The 15858-nt window shown below is 38.9% G+C and overlaps 2 protein-coding genes across 3 annotated transcripts in view; one reads left to right on the forward strand and one right to left on the reverse strand.

The window, feature by feature from the left end:
• The window catches only part of SUCLG2 (succinate-CoA ligase GDP-forming subunit beta), a 103616-nt gene extending 101243 nt beyond the window's left edge, over positions 1–2373 (reverse strand). Inside the window, exon 1 of the mRNA XM_010718705.4 lies at positions 2240–2373. Within this exon, the coding sequence (XP_010717007.1) occupies positions 2240–2323 (84 nt within the window). The 5' untranslated portion in view covers positions 2324–2373. The remainder of the gene's footprint in view (positions 1–2239) is intronic.
• A 158-nt stretch (positions 2374–2531) lies between these two features.
• TAFA1 (TAFA chemokine like family member 1) overlaps positions 2532–15858 on the forward strand; it is a 294496-nt gene continuing 281169 nt past the window's right edge. For both annotated transcript variants that reach the window (XM_031555616.2, XM_085235536.1), the window contains exons 1-2: positions 2532–2691; positions 4545–4620. The gene's annotated coding sequence lies outside the window, so the exon portion shown is untranslated. The remainder of the gene's footprint in view (positions 2692–4544; positions 4621–15858) is intronic.

Below are 15858 nucleotides of genomic sequence, written 5' to 3' on the forward strand. Positions count from 1 at the left end.
TGAAACACTTGGTCAAATTTAAACTCCAAGAGTACGAAGAACTGAATCTATGAAGAAGGGAAAAAAAAAAGGGGGGAGGGGGGGGAAGTTATAAGAAGTTAAAGAGACAAAGGGAAAGCTGAAGGATAATAAAATATGTTCATGTGATAAGATCAGGCACTATTTATTCCACACTTAAAGTTACAGAGAAAAAAAAAATGTCTCTTCACATAGGTTTTTATGAGTGCACACAATCAAACTTCTCAAAATCCTTGTTTCAACATAGCTGTGAGCAGCATCAATGGTTTGAAATGAGTAATCCTGCCACAAAGTGTATGAATACCACTCCTACCATCAAGCTTATGAGGAAAGATTTTGAATCTCATCAGGCATCAACTTACACAGGGTTATGAAAACACCAGAAGGCACTGGATCAGAAACAAAACCGATCTGCTGTGCTCCTGCCTGAGCCTCCTGCTACCAGAGCTCCAACAAACTGCTCAAGCAAATGCTCAGCTGGTCACAAGACTGAGGCTTTCCCAACATGAAATAATGAGGAGAATCCCAGAAGAAATATTTTTAAAAGTTTGTTTCTTGCTGTGTCAGGCTTAGAGGACAAAACAGATTTTGCTCTTTTATAGTAAATAAATCAAATTATTGGTGCAATCTCCGGTCTACATTAAGTAGGGAATGGGTCAAATGGAAGCAGTTGTATCAAGGAAAGGCCTCTCACATTCCTCATCTTGCTACTTTGTAGCACCACACAATGCAGACTCTACACCAGGAGAAACGTTTGTAGCTTGATACTGTCAAAGGTAAAGGATGAATCTATGATGCAACATTGCAAAAATGAAGACCTTTCCATAGAAAAAAAAAGTTTTACTTGGAAAAAAAAAATAATTGACTCATTACATTGGATAGAAAGGGTTCTTGAAAACAGTCTGTAGGGAAGGAGCCTAACTGGGGAGATGCTCTTAGTATCTGATAGTTCAGACACAAGAACATGTCATTCACAATATAAGTTCTATAGCACTATTTCATAAGTAACAAACAAATTCAAGAAGTTGACACGTTAATATCTTAGTAATTTTGAGAATCTGGGCAGATACACCCTACAAAAGCTGCCCCAATCAGAGCTCTACAGAATCAAAAAGAAGCCGCTTATGGGTGTAGTATTGTAGGGTCAGAGCCATTTGAGCCATTATAACAGAAACACATCTTCAGCATAACACATGAGCATCAAACACTGCTGGGACTGACAGAACTGCCAATCAAGGCAAAGATTTAAATGCACACACACAAATATATGAAACAGATGTGCAATAAACCAATTGCTCAACTGCACTGAATTCCACTGTACCCACCATCAGAAAACCAAGGTTTCCCCAGGCTGAAGGGCAGCCTGTACAAAAGGTGCATGGTGTAAATTCTGCCCAGCTGATGGCACACTGCCACAAGCACCCAGCAACAGCACCACGCAGCACTCAACTCCAAACCAACTTTGTGCCCCCAGGAGGCTTTTGCTTTTGGGAAAACACTCAAGAGCACAGACCAAAGAAGACTCCCGTGCAGCTGCTGATCTAAGAAAACAAAATAAAGGGGAAGGCACCAGAACTAGCCCAAATGTACGTATCTCATTTCATCTTCAGCACTTCTGCTTTGTTGTGGCAGAGTTGAACCAAGGCCTCCTGCCCTCAGCCCAGCAGAGCCCCAGCCCCACAGATGGGAGCCAGAGCCACCAGCGGAGCGCAGCTGCCACAGACACCGCTTAAACTTGCACTACGGAAGCAGACAAGTGACTGCTAAACGAAACTAATGACCAGCACCAAAAGGCCACGGGAGTTCCTCCCAGAGACCGATTTAAGCCTCGAGCCCCTCAGGCAGAGCCGCACTCCGACCCTCTGCTGCTCCCAGACCTTTACCCCGGGCACGGGCCAGCGAAAGGGGCGAGTCTGCTTGCTCCTAATGCTACAAGCATGTTTGTTTCTATCACTACACGTTTGTTTGTTTCCAGCGCTCCCAACACAGCGGGGTTTCAGGCTCAGCACAACCTGAGCAGCCAGAGGGGACAGCCAGAGGAAACAGCCAGAGGAAAGCAAATCTCTCTCCAGCCACGGGCTGAGCTGAGCCCCGAGCCCAGCGGGAGCCCGAGGGGAAACGCTCCTAGGGACGGCCAGCAGCAGACAGAGGGACGGGGAGCAGGGCGGCTTCTGCAGAGGCTCCCCTCCTCGCCAGGACGCGGAGGCCGAGGCTCACTCACCGGGAAGCTGCCCCGCAGGCGGGTGGATCGCAGGGCCAGGTCCCGCACGGCAGCACCCGCCCGCACGCTCACGGGAAGCGCCATCTTGACCGCGCAGCGCTCCCGCCCGCCGGCCGCTGTCTCCGCCCTGCTCCGCTCCCCGGGCGGAAGCGCTGCGCGGTCCCAGGGCTCCCATCCCTCCGTAGGGGAGGAGATGGGGAGGGACGGGCACGGCTCAGGGCAGCGCTGAGGGGCCGCGGGAGGACATCTTGGGGCCCGGCGGGAACGGTGCGGTCACCTGCTGGCGGTACCGCGCTGTCTGCACTAGTTGTTCTCGTGATTAAAAGCACTTCTTTAATGATTACCTTTTAATTCACTCTTGCTGATAAGCCCTAATAAGCACGGCTGGACTCCTGTGGACTCTTTGCAGGCGCTTTCGTTCGAACTCCAAGAAGTTTGCTCTTCGCCCATAGGTGAGACCTGTTTGTTAATGCCCAAACTGAGGTGCTGAATTGCAGCCCTCCTGCAGGACGGTACATAACATCAGAGTCCTGGTAGCTCATCATGTAGAAATAAAGTCTAACGTAGCAGTTCCCAGACACGAAAGTGAATCCCAGCAGCTGAATTTGTGAAAATGCCTCACTCCATCCACGTGGCGACGGAGTGAACACAGGTGTGATGTGTTTGCATGGCTTGGGCTTGGAAAGGTCCTGCATGAAACTAGGTGTGTGTTTCTGGGTAATACATGCTCGTGGAATGGAGAGTATAAACAATTCACACCAAACTGGTGATTAATTAAAAAAAAAAAAAAATTGAGTAGCAAATGAGATACCCATACCCAAACAGCTCAGATTAAGTTCACCTATATGAAAGAATGCAAAGTTTAGCACTGTAAGAAGGCATAACGCTGAACATTATTTGTTCATTGTTTGGTAATGAAAAGAGGAATAAAATTCTAATGTAGGGTGTGAATGGGAGCAAAGAAGAATTCTGCTGTCACTGCTTAGGGCTTGTGCTCCTAAATACGGCCTTAAAAAAATCAGGACTGAACATCTTTATTTGAATTTAATCAGTAAATAAATTACACTTCTATTAGAAAAAAAATCTGCAATTTCATAAAAACAGAAATCTGAGAAAAGCTGAAATTGAACAGTTTTGTCTTTGTCTCGACAATTTTTAAGTAATGTAATATGTTTCAATAAAGAATCTGAAGATGCAGCTTTTTGATAGCATTGAGCAATAATGTATGGTATCCAGTATTAACCTAGGTATTACTATGTGCTTGTTCTTTCAAAATGTTACATATTGGCTTCACTATTATGATGGAGGAACATAATTTCATTTTTAGTTTCATAACTGTGGCTCAATAAGCACAGTGTTTCCTATTCATACAAACTATTATGGCTGTCTGTATTAGGTTTAGATATATAACAGGTATATAAGCTTCCAGATAATGCGCATGGATTGCACGCAATGCTATCATTTAATACTATATGGAGCACTTTCACTGCTTAATATAAATTGTAGAGAACCTTCTTTACTACATTTTTATTGTTTAGATTTGGTAAATGGAAAAACACTGTGCAAACACAGTCTGTGTTAGTCACTGAGAGATGGTTTTTGTGTATCTCTAAGGTAGAAGATATCTGATTCTTGAAGTATGAAGAGAAAAAGTATAAAGATTGACTGTCTTCATGTTTAGTCTCCTTGTTTATAGATATAAACCAAAGAAATGTAGATTAAGTAGGTCTCACATGGTTAGCAAGGCCAGCAAATGCCAGCTTTCTTGCAGCATAGGATAGAAGGCTGTGTGTGTGAGAATGTTTGAGAGATGAGATAGCCAATATGGATTACTGTTAGGAAGCTCACTTAGGTGCAGTAATTTGAATCAGTTAATTGAATCAGTTAAGGATCATTCCCAATACACTGTCCTCACAGCAACATAAAAATAGGGTCAAGGGAGACTGATTTCAAAGCACATTCCTTCTAGGCTTCCAAAGACAACTCCTTGTCATTCCCCAGGATGCATATAAAGCTAGATTATAGCTAATCTTTTTAGTAGTCATCCACTTAAAGCAAAACCACCAGCAATGTTTTTGAAATTCCTTAAGGTTTGGAAAAAGCCTTGTATAATGCATGTTATAATGCTCTTATGATCTGATCCCTAATCCTACATATTTGACAGTGTTTTGATGGTATTTAGTGAGAACACACTGAATTTAGTACAGGTAAAGAAAAGCATATTTTTAATGTTCTTGCATTTCTTGTTCATTGCATCTGTACTTGTTAACAATGAAGTTGTATGTTCATTTTCTCACCCATACAGATTACCTCCTGAAGCATTATTCTAAAGATGGACTTCACAGCCAGCACATGGATGGTGTACCCAGCAGTTCAGAAAGGTTGTTTATCATTAACTTTTCATCTAACCATAAAGCCATTTGACAAATACAGGCTCATTATAGCTTGCAGAGCTGAATGGAGTTTTTTCTTATTAATTTTTCCTGAGTAACATATCTGAGCTCATGCTGATCCATGTCAGGAACAAAACCATTATTACAGCAATGAAGCAGGGAACATTTGTGTTATTACAGAAAGTATAGTCTTCTAATTTAGACTGAAATAAAATTGGGACAAATAATCTTTCATTATTCAGATGATTAGTCTTACAACTTCAGTGGAGTACCCATGAGTCAGGTGAGCCCTCATACTTGTACTTTTTAATCACTGATAATACAGTTGCCCTAATCTGTTTTTGATGGGTTGCTGCCTCGTTTTCAGAACATTATTAACAATGAACAGAAAGACATTTCATTGTGTACATATTATCTAGAGATCATACTGGTGTCAGCTGCAGAACAGTCTTCATATCCACATACATTTCCTAAAGAGTGTGTTTCTGTGTAAAAGACATTCCACGCACAGCATTCCCAGGAGTAATGCAGGTGTACTGAAACTACATGAAATCCACTAGAATAGTACCACTGAAGGCAACTGAAGAACAGAAAATAAGGTCACAAACCAAGCCTTACAATGTGCAAGTACCATTCAGTCTGCAACACTGAATTAGTTCTACACATTCCTCATCCCTTTTCTCTGTTCATGTCTTGCCTCCAAATACAAAATTAAGAAAAAAGAGAAAGTTTATGGCTAGTGGTAAATATTCCAGTGAGTGGAGGGAGGGTAAGAGAAGGTTAAAATTAAAATAACATTCAATGCTAGAAACAAAACAAGAATGAAAATTAAAAAAGAAAAATAGAATCTTAACATTTGTAAGTGACCTTCAAGGTCAATGAGTTCAATCACTGCACACAGCCACAGAATTTCCATTTGTTAAAAAGTTACTCAAATATAATGTAAGGGATCCAGAAATCTAGAAAGATAGAATATGCTTTTTGGCTAAGTAGGATTGGATTTTGTGGTTGCAAGCTTGAACAAGTATATGGAGCTCTATCTACTACTGCACCATCAGTCTATCTATGTAAGTATCAGTTTGCCTTTTTCATTTTCAAATTACGTGCACTACTTACATATTTAGTGGAGCTTGTATGTGGCTAGGAGCAAAAGAATAAAGTGAGACTTGAAATAGTCCCTGAACTTTGTGTTTGTTAGGGTGGGAAGTCAGGGTGCCACATTGTAACACTGTGTGATAACTGTATAGTTAATACTAGAAGCAGGAAATAAGTGACTAAAATGAGGAAGGCTTTAAATAATAAAACACAGTAATAAAGAGAAGTAGTGAAGCAACCTAATTTAAAATTATCTTAAGCAAAAGAGGCAATACCAATGGCAGCAGAACAGTCATGCTCCTTTTTGAGCTCTAAACGTTTGACTCTGTGGAAAGGAAACATTCAGGAATTATGACATAAATTAATTCACTGAAAACAGTAGAAGTGATGCAGCAATTTACAGGTGGTATCTTTTTTGTCAGCAGCCTACTCTCTAGTAAGGCAGGCAGGGGAGTTCAGGTTTCTTAGCAGAGAGACTATAGGTCTATAACACTCAGTTCCCACAATGTTGAGAATCCTGATACTGTGGATAGAAAGACAATTTTATTGAACTTCTGTCAGAGACAATATAGGACTGTGAATAGAAAAAAATGTAGAGATCTGAGCTGTGGGACACAATGGAAGAAAAACTCTCAGAGGCTGGACCTCTTTGATAAGATGTGGCTCTATCCACACAAAGACTTTGAAAAATATAGACAATCTAAATTCAGGAAAGAAATACCCAGCAGTCCTCCTCTCCCCCAAGGAAAAAATAGAGAGGGAAAGGTGAAGAGTTTCTTGTGGAAGATAGGAGGTTAGAATAGCAGCAGAACAGTGATGTAATGAGAAGGCAGGCTCTATCATGTATGTGCTAGCAATTCAGTCTATTACTAAGGTAAGCATTCTAAAAAACCCACTGGCTTATCAAATATGAAGCAGAATGATTAGATTAATATTATTTTGTAAATTACATTAGAACAATTATCACTAAGCCATTATATTTAAAAATGTATTTAGCAATCTAGCAATCTAGAGTGCAAAGGAAAGTTCACAAATGAATAAGATACACATTTGACTAGACAACATCCATACCCAAAGGCAGATACTTACCAATAGGAATTGGAGGACTCTGTATGTACCAAGAAATTAAGCTCTTTAACTGTTACATAGTAGGGCTAGAATAACCATGTAGAAGAATAAAGGCAAAATGGCCTACCTTAAGAGAAGCTGAGTCCTAACAGATTCACTGTTAGATATTATTGTCTGAGTCCTACACAGCCTCTGCAAAAAGCTGAGCATTTTCCAGAAACGGAACCTGGACATAGCATGATGATACAGACAGCTGTAACTGAAGTGTTCCTATGAGCAATGTTTGCTTTTTTGGTAAATGAAGGCTAGAAGAATTACAAAAGCCATAGGTGTTCATATCTGTAGCAATTGTACATGTCAGTACAATGGGAAAGGTGTTACAACAAAAGGGCAAGCACAGCAGCGAGGTGCTGTAAAGGAAGAAGACTACTCACCCATATCAGAAGATTCCAGGTTTACAGAGAAAAACTTCACCAAGGAATGATTTTCAGGAAGAGATCCTTCCCTACTGGCAGTCAGCCCTTAAATGAGATCTAGGAGAGGTGCAGCCAGGCTCCACCCTTTCTGGTCGCACAGCTGAATTGCCTTCACCTGTGGTCCCAGGGCTGGCCAGGTCCTTTCCCCAGGTGCTCAATCAGAGGTTCAAGCCGTGACTCAACAGTTACCATACAACACAACATCACATCTAATCTATGTTTTAATTGATATATCACAAAATACCTTATAGCGTAGCACCCCTACCTGTTACAGGGCTTGAAATTGTCTATTCTAATTAAATTCTAAATCTGTAGGCTGAAGGGACTGATAATACGGGAGGGGTAATTTTTTCCTGATGAATTTTATGGATTGCAAAGGGAGAGAAATTGATTTTTCTGCCGAATTAAGTATTGATTTAAATGTAGCTTTCTGTGCTAGCTAGTTTGGGGTCATGGGGTACCATTTCAGTGGATTTTGCAGATTGCTTGCTGTGTCTTCCTATTTCAATAAAATCTTTCTGGCATAGATGGAGGTTTCACTTTCATTACATTTGGCTGGACGTCAGCAAGTGGTTCAGTAATTATGGAAGTTCATGAAAACCATAAACTTTTTAAATAGCCTAACAGAGAACTGCAGCACTGTGTAAAAAGTCTTAAAACCTAAACGCAAATCAGATACAGCTTCTGCTATATGGATTGTTTGTCCTTAATAAATGTTTTGTTTGTCCTTAACAAGCATGTTTTGATGGTTTTGTTTCTTTATGAAACCTGGATGTGTTTTGATGCATAAAAATGAGTCTACAATCAAAATTCTACCCCAGTGGGTATTTGCTTACTCTCTGGCTGTGCTTCAGAAAAAGCTGATTTTTGTCTTAAGCAGAAAAGCAGTGAAGACCAATTCATTAAAAACAACGGCCATAGGAGGAATGTGATTTGTTTTGAAGATCATTTCAGCTCAAAATGCAAACAGTAATAAAAATTCAGGGAAACAATTGAAAATCTACAAGGACAGCTCATTTAAAGGCTGTGATGATTTTATGTCTAGAATTAAGGTAATGTGCATCTAAAGTGTAGTATTCTGAAATAATTACTTATTTATTCACTTTAGATTTAGCTTCTTTAGACTTTTAACTTATTTTTAGTGAGTGTTAAGCTATATACTGAAATGAGTCTGTGTGTTACTCAAGGCTACACGTGGTTTATGCAGTTCAGAGGAGGATTCCCAACAAATGGGAGTTTGAAAGGACAAATGTGATGATCTTATCTCTTCTGGTCTCTGGAAGCATAGTTGTTACAGTGTTTGTGAACCATGTACATACAAAATATTGAATTTACTTCATATTAGTTAACCAGTTGAAATGAATCTGAGTATATGTATAGTTTAACAGTAGGAATACCATAGGGTAATGGAAATGCTAAGTCACAGCCTGAACCAGTGATGGAGGACCTGGTGAGAAGGCAGGGCCAACCCAGGCGAGCTCAAGTGCATGCAATGTACCTGAGTGATGGAAGGGGTGGAGCCAGGATCCACCCCTTCCCAGACCTCATTTAAGGGTTGGCAGTGGAGGTGAATGTCTCTTGCTGGAGATTTGTGCCTACTTGAGGTACTTTTTAAAGGTAAGTAGCTCTTTTCCTTTGTGGTTTTTTTTTTTTGTGTCTGTGGCTGCTGCATTTGGTATTGTTCTCAGTTGTTTTGTTACTCTGCTATTATCATGCCGTTATAGCATTATGCCAAGTTATCAGGTGATATTTTTAACTGGAATTATATTGCCACTAAATACTATTGTAGATTCTAATGAAATTTGTTTGGATGTAAGAGTTGATGAGTATTTCCTTTAATAATCATCTATAATGTTGCCAGGCAAGAAAAAAAAGTAAAGAACAATACTGTATGACTTGTATAACATATGTAAGTGGTTGTGACATTCAAACTGAAAATACAGCTATTCTCATGGTGAAACTGAGAACACTCACTTCATTATTTAAAAACAAGTAACTGAGGAATTTGAAAAATATTTCAGTGCTCTGTGAAGAGAATAATTTGTTTAGTAATAATTGTTATGAATTAATCAGTCAGCTTTAATGCTTAGTATAATCTTGTGATACAGCATATAAATACAAGCTTTAGTCAATACACAGGCAAAGAAAAGGCTTGGCAAGAGATTTGTCTCTTGTCCAGAGTTCCTGAAAAACAGCAGTGAGTCTTTATGCAACTTTCTTATCTCAGTATAAGGAACAGCTAGGCTCAAGCTGTCTTATATTAGAAGCACAGGTCGAAGTAGTAGCAATGCACCTTCTCTGTATCACTATATCCTGGTGAAGCCTCTTACTCTTTTCAGGGTAGTGGGAGCAGTAAGCCAAATATTTCTGGCACTCTTTAAAGCATTATATATGTATTTTTGTGTGTGCTTTTGTGTGTACATTTATATATAATGCAGTCCTTTATTGGTAGGATTTTTTTATAATAATGTAGGACAAAAAAAACTTTTACTGTGTTTTCTGACATAAGAAGGCCTGCAATACTTCTTCTGTAATCCCTCTGTTTTCTTCCTGTGTTATTCAAAATTGAATAAGTTTCAGTGCACCTAATTTTTTTAGTTATTGCTAGCAAAGTGAGGGCTAATTGCATATATATGTTGTTAGTGAAGTCCAGTGATTTCAAACTGAACTTGTATAACAGTATGTAGTGCTTAAGGACCCCAAAGGGATGAGAGAGTGAGAATCAGCTCCATAAAACGCCACCCAAATGGGAAAATCAGCCCTCAGTGAACTGTGAGTAAAGACCATCAGAGGTCATTTTTCTCGATGGGCAGATGGAGAAATGTGTTTTTGAAAGGCAACTATCAGAGGTCATTTTAAGACTGTTGATTATGTCCTAGGCCTTAGCCGAGACTAAATGGCAAGTTCAGAAGTCTCTTACATACAGCAGAGTGAAGGGTACTTACAAAAGATGAGAGTTAAAGAAAAGAGATGAAGTCAGAGTCAAATTCAAGGAAAAGAAGAGTCCTCTCTTTTAGATTAGTGTGCTTATTGATGAAGTGAAAAGCAGTGATTGTGTAATCATGTGACACTTTTCCTCTCATCTATGTGAATCTGGACCAGTGTTCACATTTGGTATTCAATTTCTGTTCTTACAAAGACTGCTGGTGTAGTTATAAACGTTCAGTTGTATCCCAGAAAGGTAAGATGGCTTGCAACTTGAAAAATAAAAATAAAAAAGGAGGGACAAGAGCATGCAGTAACTGTCACCCTACTCAAAAAGGCGTTTAGAAGTGTGACCTTATCACTGTGATGTATTTCAAAGCCATTTAATGTGGATGAAGGAAAAGCTTACAGGGAGGTGTGATGTTGACTTATTTTTCTCATTGCTTTTGTTATCTGCCAAACAATGCAGTAGCCATATGACAGCTCTCCTTTACAGATGAGGTTGCCATACTAACTGAATCCAGCTCATCTATAACTTAATTCTTGTGATGTCTCTAGGCAAGTGGTCTGCACTATTACTAAGGCTTCTGCTCAGATACCACAATGACACCTAAACAAAAAGGTCCTAGCTCAAGGAAATTCCCCTCATTTGTAGAAGTAAGCTGAATTTTTCATCAGGGAGCTATTGCTTCTCATTTATAAAGGAAAACATCAGCTACCATGATAATAATACGGAAAACCTCATTAATTACAGCACACAATAAAGGATAAAGTGAGTCTAAAGAAGTCTAACAGATGGTGCGGTATAAACAGACCTTTAAAAACAGTAACCTTCACGGTAGGGAATGCTGTAGGAAAGAGTGCAGCTTAACTTCCATTAGAACTTTTTATTTCTATGTTTAGAACATAGAAATATTTCCAGATATGTTCTTTGCTTAAAGTTGAATTATGCTAGAAAAACAAAAAGCAATGCAAATGCTTTCTAATTGCAGAGATTATAAGGTTGAGTGCTGGGAGATAAGAGGATATGCTGTAATGTTTTTACTGCTGTAATGTTTTCTGTCATTCCTTCTGCAGTTTTGTAACTCTAAAAACTTATCAAAAAATTTCTGGGAAGAATTTTAGTGATTAGCAAGGAAAAGAAGAAACATAATAACAGGAGCACATGTAACTCTAATTTTGGGGTTAGAAGGCAAGAGATCGTTGCATGAAAGGAGGAGCCTTCAAGGTGCCACTTACCCCAAAGGGAGGCAAAAGCAGGGTGAGGAATTGTGCAATCATAGAATCATCTGAATTGGAAAATATCTTCAAGATCATCAACTTGACCTACCAAGTCATATCACTAACCCATGTCCCTTAGAGCCATGTGCACCTTTCTCCTAAATACCTTCAGGAATGGGGACTCTGCCAGTTCTCTGGGCAACCCATTTCAGTTATTGAAGTATTGTTATATGTTAGAGGCCATTTTAAGAGGCAAACCTACTAAAGATTCCTCCATCAATATCAAGCGTTCTTCTGCACCTTGGAAATTAAAATGATTGTCAGATCCCCATGCAAGTATCCAGAAAATACTTGTACAGACCTATAAAGTATTTGATTGGAGAAACCATGCCTTAAAACTAAGCTGGTGAGGTTTAAAAACTCAGTTCCCATCCGGTTACTAAGTAGCAGAATTGTAATGAATGAACTGAATGCTAAGGAAAGGCTTCCCTCTGATTCACTGCAACAGTACAAGGAGGACTGCTTATATCTGCTGGTATCTTAACTGACCAGCCCCTGGAAGGAGAGATGCTCAGACAGCTGCTTTGCATCCGTGCTATATTTGTAGGCTGCCTGTGTGTAAATCCCATCTGCCTTTGCCTTCACTGAAATGGGAGGAATCTCGAGCTTTTGTTTTTTCTCCAGTAACCAGTGACTTCAGTAGGAAAACAGGATAACAGCTGAGGAGTCTCTATGTGAGAGTTGAATCTAGATGATCATTATGGTCCTTTTCAACCCAGGTTCATAAAGGTGTTTTCTTAATGTATCAATGGTCGTATTAACCTGCTCCTCATACATGGCAATAGCAAGAGACAAAGCCTTGTCTCATGAAGAAATGTTTCAGCTGTTGTCAGAGCTTTCAGTTATGCTTCTGAAATGATATCTAGTTGTGTGTTCACAAAATACAGGTATGAAACTAACAGCTCTGAAGCTTAGGGGAAGAGCTCTTTTCAGCTCACTGAGAGATTACACTGAGCAAAGAGTAGAAGTATGTACATATTTTATTGGTGTATTTACTTGCCTGACAGGCATCTTGATTTTTTTCTTCTAGGGAATCATTAACTTCTGGGAACTTAGAGAAATGAAATAATGTTATTTGTTGAAAATCAGAATTGTGTTTAAATATAATCTCATTAAGGGTTAGCATACTGGAACCTCAGTATCTCAGTAGATACTAAATGAAACTGAGTCTATATGTATGTGTAAATACATATGTTCATAACTGATGTAATGCATTGAGTGTGCTGAGAAATGGAGTGTAGACATCCGTCTGACTGTAGATGATGGTAGCATCATTTAGATATGATGATACAGGATTAACACTGACAAAGGATGTAAATGGGAGGGACAGTAAATTGCTTCCTCTATGAAATGAGACAGCTCTTTCTGAAAGTATTTTTAGATCTGTCTCTTCTCTTTTTTGATAATAAATGATGAAGAGGGTGCAGCTGATGGGTAAGCTATGAAATCATTTGTTCATCAAATGTTCAAACTAAATGAAAGAATGTACCAAAATATGCTGTGTAAGTCTCTGCATAGATGCAACGAAACTACTCTAATACTAACATTTTGTAGAAACATAGCTAAGCATGTGGTGCTGAATTCCATTCTTCATTTGTATGAAAGAATTAATTGGGGAATTCAGAGAAAGTGTTTTAGCTTTTTCAAGATTTCTGGAGTTATTCTGGGTGCATTTTTAAGTTTTAAGGAAAGATGATAGTATCTGAACCTGTTCATCCTTGTTGGCAGTAATATTTGGAGGAATAGTTTAATGTTTGTATCATTACAGGAAGTTTCCTTAATATAGCTCGTAAGAATCTCATTAAAAGCAAAGAGCATGACTATATGGCTATGCAAACACAAAGTTTGACCCAGAAAGAGAAGATATGCTAGAGTTTCTGTGACGTCCTCTGGAGAATTCACTATTGCTATTGATTTTTACATGAAGGTGCTCAGATAGTACAGTGATGGACAGCAGTATAAAACCCTAAGAGAGATGGATAGATGTGATTAAGCGTTTATTGGCCAGTAGTCAGTACCTTTTCCTTATTCTCTCAGGTCCCAATCCACAGATGATATGCTGTTACCGCTTTTAGCTACAGGGTTGGTCATTAAACTTGAGAAGAAATAGCTGATATATTTAGGTCCAGAGGTCTCCAGTTTATTGCTTGTTTGTCTCTGTACTGGAGTCTAACATAGTTACAACGCAAAGGCCTACATCAACTAGAACTATTGTGAATATTTAATTTGTTAAAACCTTCTAATTGAAATATTCATCTCTAAAGTTTTCAGCATCTTGTCTGTTCCCTGGAGAATTTACAGTTTCCCTTGAGATTGTGGTCTGTTGTGCTTCTTTCCAAAGGAAGCATAGAAATCATACTTTATTCTGAAAGGATTGTTCTCCCTTTGTGCTCTGTTTAATGTTTTTAGTTGAATGGTATGAACTTTTCTGAGCACATTTCTAGGATTTATAAATTCATATCAGACTCCTGATAAAGCTTTTTATCAGATAAGCAAACCTGGAAGAGAGTCTGAATCTTAACAGTGGGGATGGAGACCAGAACTGTTCTCTTAGAGCAAATCTTACTGCATTTGAGTGACAGAGAAGATGGAGTACCTTTATTTTGTTCTCAGGTTATATTACTCCCACAATAAAATATATAAGCTCTGTAAGAAACAACCTGTGGGATGTGGATATATATATTCAATAGCAATGTGTACTAAGAAGAAATGAACATATTTTGTAGTTTACTACTATGTGATCTAGATGGCCAACTGCCTTAAGAGTGCTATCAGATCCTGCAGATCAATGTTCTGCTAGATTCTGGATTTAGCATAGTTAATGATGTTGCCATCAGTGCCTTGCTATGCAGGAAGATATCTTTCTGGGTTCAGGCATGTTGTTCTTTCTCAGGTGATATTGCACTTCTTTGCCAGCCAGCCCTATCAGTTGATAGGGTGTTGTTGGTACCTTGAAAACTTACTTTTCTCAATCCTGGTCGTCTTCATTGGAAATACTGTATTGTTGTTTATATAATTATGCCTTCTTCCTTAAGATCAATCAGCAGTTTATACCTCATTAGATCAAGTTTTTGTAGCAAATCGAGGCAGCCTGACCAACTTAATTATTTTGTGTTCCAGAAGAATTAACTATCATAATTTCATAGTAGAGCATGGAAAAAAAAAAAAACAAAGCTGAGCACTCCTAGGATAGATGGAAATTCATATAAACTGAAGTAGTATTCCACAAGTACATAGCATCAAATAAAATGGAGAAGGTAGAAGGAGGAGGTAGAGGATACCAATAAAGTTGGAGTACAAGAGAAGCAATGGTAAATAATGTAGTAAGATGTGCTAATATCACAGCTATATAACATTTCTGTGGAGAATGTATTGTAAGCAACCTATGTTCTCAGTTTATGACAAACTGTTTTATAGCTGTTGCCTGAAAAAGCATTCATAATTTACCTTTTTTCTTACGGAAACCATAGTATGTTTACTACACCAAAATAATGCCTAAGCATTCAATAGAAGACAGAGGAAACCAAGTGACAATCCATTAAAGATGCCAGTAACTTTATACCTTTGTGTATACTTTCAAAGAAAATTCTTGAAAGGAGATGGTGAGTCATACAGAATGCAATATTTTCAACAATCACACTAATTTTATCTAATTATTTTGAGAGGATTTGGGTTGATTTTCTAGGAGGTGTTCGATAGTGATTCTTGCTGTGACTCTTAGTAGTGGTGGTATGGTCTGTGGTCTAGATCCCCAGGAGCTATGTCAGCTTTAGCTCAGTCAGAGGTAGATGAAGAGACCTTGTGCACATCATCTGAAGCTCTAGAAGGAACACTGTGATCTCCTTCAGTATGGAAGCAAGGAGAGGACTAAAGTTCACAGTTTTTCTTAATGCTTCATATATTCTTTTTCACGATATACTGGCTGCAGAAGCTCAGTGAATTTTAAAGTGGGGGAAGACAGCTGTAAATATTATGCAGAATTGGAGAACAGTATTAAGAAACTAATAGAATAATGTGCCTTCCAGCTATAATTTGAGATTGCCTGCAGAAATCCTTGTGAATTCTGATTTCTTTCCTTGAGCTAAAAAGGGTGAGTGGATTATGAAACATAATTATTGTAGTCAAAGCAAGGAAATGGGGGCTATTAGAAAGAGGGACAGACTTTTTAGAAGGATCTGTTGTGAGAGGACAAGGGAAAATGGTTTCAAACTCAGAAAGCAGATTTAGATTGGATATAAGAAGTTTTTCTTTTGTAGTAAGGGAAGAGAAACATGGGAACAGGCTGCCCAGAGGGGTGGTGGATGCTCCATTCCTGGAGACATTCAAGGCATTATAAAGATGGACTAGACTTGCTTTTCCCAAACAAATGATGCATCTTAGA

Source organism: Meleagris gallopavo, chromosome 14 (assembly GCF_905368555.1).
Source record: "Meleagris gallopavo chromosome 14, MGAL_WU_HG_1.1, whole genome shotgun sequence".
Classification (NCBI taxonomy): Eukaryota; Metazoa; Chordata; class Aves; order Galliformes; family Phasianidae; genus Meleagris; species Meleagris gallopavo.